Below are 4,935 nucleotides of genomic sequence, written 5' to 3'. Positions count from 1 at the left end.
ATATGGCTTTGGTTTATCTGACTAACACACAGGTGACAGTAGTGGTAGCACTCTACAGCTTCCTGAGAAGGGGAAGTGGAGAGGAAGGTGCCGATCTCTCCTCCGTGGTATCCAGGGTTAAGATGTGTGGGAATGGTTCACAGCTGTGTCAGGGGAGGTTCAGATTTGTCATTAGGAAGCACTTTAAGTGAGAGAGTGGTCATACACTGAAAGAGGATTCCTAGAGAGGTGGTCAAAGCCCCAGGCCTGTCAGTGTTTAAGAGGCATTTGGACAATGGCTTAACATGCTGTAACTTTAGGCCAGCCCTGGATTAGTCAGGCATTTGGACGAGATGCTTGTTATGGATTTCTATTCTATATGGTGACAGCAGGAGAATAACACTGGGAGGACAGTCGGAGCTGGGTTTCACAGGGATGCAGTGCTCCTGTACTTGTCTCTGTGTTGCTGACACCCCACTGCAGTGTGCCCTGACCGCTCTACGGGTGCAGTGGCAGTGTTCTGTCCCCATCCCCATGTGCCCCTTGTGCACTGGTGCATTCAGTGGAGGAAGCCAAGGCAGGCATCACCCAGAGCCCTGGCACTGGCACGGCTGCCTTGGACAAGGTGCACATTGTCTCGCCCTGGTACTGCCTCCCCTATTGGCCATCCCAATCACCACAGGGACCGGACCTCTTTAAAGGGACACCACTGAATCTGAGTTGGGCACACAATCTCTCTGACTGCCACCAAGAGCTTTTGTGGCCACTGCCTCTCTCTGCAGGACCAGCGCCTCACAAAGCCTGTACGATGTGTAACCGATTTGTGGGAACCTGGAAACTCGTCTCCAGCGAAAATTTTGATGACTATATGAAAGAATTGGGTGAGAAATATTCTGGGTTTGGTTGTTTTTTTTTTTTTGTTAGTAAGTTTCCCTTGGGGAGGTTTTGTTCATGGATGGTGCCTTCTTTCTGTCCAAAAAGCACTTAACTACTCTTCTAGCATAATTTAATTTCTTTTCTTTAGCATCTAAATTGGAAAAGGTAGGTGATGAATTACTGTTATAAATTTACTTCTGTCTAACTGATCTGAACTGATCTAACTTGTTTTTCTCTCATGAGAGTAATCTATGGAGATGCAGATTTTTTTATGTTCCTCTTGATTGCACTATTAACTTGTGACTTATGATAATTTACAATATATAATGGAGCTGATGTCTCATGACACTGTAGTTTCAGATGTCTAAATACTATGAATGAATCTGTCTGTTACTGAAGAATGCCAGGAATGTAATAAATTAAGCATTGTTTTTCATTTTAATGCTGGCTTCATTCCTATATGCCAAGTGCACAGACAGTCAGCTACTGTATTGCTTTTGCTATATAAATGATTAACTGATTTCCTTTATTTGAAGTGTTGGACTGAATAACAAAAGAATTGCAGTTAATTAATTAGCCAGGGTGAATGTGGGAGGAAAGTCCAGCTGCAGATATTTTTCTGAACATCTGAACAGAATTGTATGGTATGGAACAATTACTGCAGATAGTGTTATACTTTGCACATAACTTTATACCCTTTCTTACAGATCTTTTCATCTGAGCATGGCATAGCACTAACAAAGGCACTAACTACAGCTATCCCCTTTCTGCTTTTGTAAAGCAGTGATACATCGCCAGTGGCTTCATTCCTACTTGCTCCAAGCCTCACAACCTGCAGACAATGAACTGCACTGGAAAGGACTAGACAGTACAAAAGGCTTTTGGTATGGGATTTTCCTGGAAGCTCTTTGCAGCTCTCAAGTCTCATACCTCAACATTTTTTATATTTCATACTTATACTTTTCACTGAGGTTTAGATGCAAGGATTCTTCAGGGATGCTAATAGCAACTTAGGAATTACCCAGTCTTCAGTATGTTTTAATGAACAAACACCAGCACACTGGCAATTCAGTGTCCAGTTTCTTCCTTGCAGCCATTAACAAAAGATTTGCCAAGGGTTTTTTAAAAGGTTTTTTACAATTTTTTATGAGAACCAGACTATTCCTCTGAATTTTTCTACGTATTCTCTCTCTATGAAATTAATGCAGATTTGTAACAAACTATGTTTCTTCTTAGCTAAATGTGCACAGCTCTATAACTGTGTATATCTTTACTTCTTGCTGAAAGTGCACTCTATGAGCTGGGGCTGCCTCAGCCCCTGAATGCTGACGTTACCATTCCTATCTCTAAGTAGTGTCTCAGCTAAAAGAATTAGCATTTCACTTCAATCAGGCACTGAAAAATTCGAGAAGAAATTCTTCCCTATTCTTCTGTGGAAGATTCTTGCTTCTAGAATGTAGTGATTGTTTTGTTTCTGATTTCTAGGAGTGGGCTTAGCTACCCGGAAACTAGGTGGCTTGGCAAGGCCTGATGTGATCATCAGCATGAAAGGGGACATAGTGACCATCAGAACTGAAAGCACCTTCAAAAATACAACCATCTCTTTCAAACTGGGCCATCAGTTTGATGAAACAACAGCAGATGACCGGAAAGTCAAGGTAAGGGGGCTGATGATATCTAAGTGGTCTGAACATCTCCTAGAAGAACAATAGGAGAAGTTTTACCTACTCTGTCAGTGCACTTTGAGTTTTCCAAACTATTCCAATAAAGCCCTGAAAGAAGAAACAGTATAGTGCTGAATATAATGTTACTGAGTATTATATTATCATTATCCAAGAGTGCATATCTTGCTGAACATAAAGTGAATTACTACTCTAATCTGCAAAGCTCAGACTGCAGATTGAAACTCTTCTCTTGGACTTTGCAGAGTGTTGTAACCTTGGAGAAAGGGTCATTGGTGCAAGTGCAGAAGTGGAATGGCAAAGAGACCACAATAAAGAGAAGACTTGTTGATGGGAAGATGGTGGTGGTAAGCTCACGTTCCTTGCACACTGAAAAAGGTCGGAAGGATACAGCCTTCAGTATGCTTCTGTCTAAACAGACTATCAATTCTGGCTTACTTTTTGAATCATGAGATAAATTAAAAGGGAGAAAAAGGGGACCAAACTTAGAAAACACCTGGAAGGAAATAAATGTTGTTGCATACAGCAACTTGTCTTTAAAGTGACTATTTTGGCAGAGCTGCCGTAAATTGACAGCATAGTTACTGCTCTCAACATTATTGTTCTTAAAAGGAATAAGGTTTAAAAATAACAGAAACCTGTGAACTGTGTACAAAAGTTTACAAGCAGGATACTTCTGTCCCTGGAACAGCTCTTTCTTTTTCCCTATCTTCGCCAAGTCAGAGAGATAACACATTTTAGGGACTCTAGTTGTAAGGGTTGCTATTAAAATTAAGATTTCACTTTTTCATTAAAGTTTTTAAAGATTGGAGTCAAACTAATTTTGGCAACTTGTTTGGAGTCAGCAGCATTACATCTTTACCTGTTAGCTTGTTCTGTGTTTTGTAATGAGTTCTCATATGTAGAATCATAGAATGGTTTGGGTTGAAAGGAACCTTAGAGATCATCCAGTTCCAACCCACTGCTACGAACAGGGACACCTTCCACTGGACCAGGTTACCCAAAGCCCCATCTAGTCTGGCCTTGAACACTTCCAGGGATGGGGCATCCACAACCTCTCTGGGCAACCTGTTCCAGTGTCTCACCACCCTCACAGTAAAGAATTTCTTCCTAATATCTAACCCAAACCTCCCCTCTCTCAGTTTGAAGCCATTTGCCCTTGTCCTGTCACTACACACCCCTGTAAAAAGTCCATCTCCAGCTCTCTTGAAGCCTCCCTTTAGGTAGGAAGGGTGATTTGCTTTTGCATCTCCTCATAGCTGCATTTCTGCGTAAGTTTTTTCTAATTATTAAACCCTCTTCATAAAGCAGAGAGGCAAGGTCCCTCTTCTGTTGGCGTCCTGCTGTCTGCCCCTTGCCTCATACAGGGTTGTGGAGGACTCCTCCTCTTTTGCAGACCAAGGAAGTATTTTTTTAATATCCTGTCGCCTTTGTCGCATGCATCCTGTGGCTGTGAATCATCAGCAGCCACTGAAGGCCACAGGGGTGAGAGGGTCAAGAGAAATATTTTGTGACTCAGAAGAGCAAAGTTTTTTAGGCCAGAAGCCTAACCTCTGAAATACCCAGGCTACTTCTGCTTCTACGCAAAAAAAAAAACCCTACTTTGAAAATTTGGAAGTGTTGGTGGGCCATGATATAGAAACTAGGTGGGGCTAATATTTCTGCCAAGTCAGCAATAATACCAAGAAAAGTAGATTTGTTTGTGGAAGCTGAGCTTAATTTTGCAATCTCTTTGTCATTAAATGCCACTTAATTAAGTTTAAAGCTGTTAAAACAGAAACAACTCTACTTGCAATATAAAAATATCTTTGCTGTTTGTTCTAAACATTCTGTAAACGTGTAGAGATGTAAAACATGACATCTGGATTTTCACTGACTTCAGAGGTTACTGCTGTCAGCAAAAGGTTTATATTAATATTTTCCTTTATGCCTTAGGAATGTGCCATGAAAGGGGTTGTCTGCACTAGAGTTTATGAAAGAGTGTGAAGAAGTTCCCTCTCTGCTCCGGACCGGAACTGGCTCTAAAAACTCGGCTTAGGCCAGTGACCAAAGCCTCATGCACTGTGCTTCTTTATTTTATTTTCTTTTATTGGGAAAATGGCTACACCATAATTTGATATTTCAAAGCCATAGTGTAACTAATCCAAAATATTGTGGTGATCCAATAAAAGCTTCTCAACACAGAAAATAGTGTGTTTCACTCCACATGAATGATTTACATTTACTTTCTTGACTGGCACTATCTTTTCTGTTGATAGTGTCTGTACAAAAGGTCAGACTATTTCTGAGTAAAATGGTGAAACACAAGTAATCCATATCTGAGAGAGGGCTAACACTGCTTCTGCTAACCCTAACCCAAATATCATCTCCTGGACTCAATATTCCTTTCCTGCAAAAG

General features: G+C 41.0%; 1 protein-coding gene across 1 annotated transcript; it reads left to right on the top strand.

Moving 5' to 3' along the window:
- The first annotated feature begins 680 nt into the window (after positions 1-680).
- On the top strand, positions 681-4,727 carry LOC104692789 (myelin P2 protein-like). Its single transcript, XM_010405048.4, has 4 exons — positions 681-860; positions 2,341-2,513; positions 2,783-2,884; positions 4,473-4,727. Exons 1-4 carry the CDS (start codon positions 788-790, stop codon positions 4,521-4,523), a joined length of 399 nt encoding a protein of 132 aa, XP_010403350.1. The 5' UTR covers positions 681-787; the 3' UTR covers positions 4,524-4,727.
- Positions 4,728-4,935: the final 208 nt, after the last annotated feature.

Source organism: Corvus cornix, chromosome 2 (assembly GCF_000738735.6).
Source record: "Corvus cornix cornix isolate S_Up_H32 chromosome 2, ASM73873v5, whole genome shotgun sequence".
NCBI classification, from domain to species: Eukaryota; Metazoa; Chordata; class Aves; order Passeriformes; family Corvidae; genus Corvus; species Corvus cornix.
This window is presented reverse-complemented; position numbering and strand designations above follow the sequence as displayed.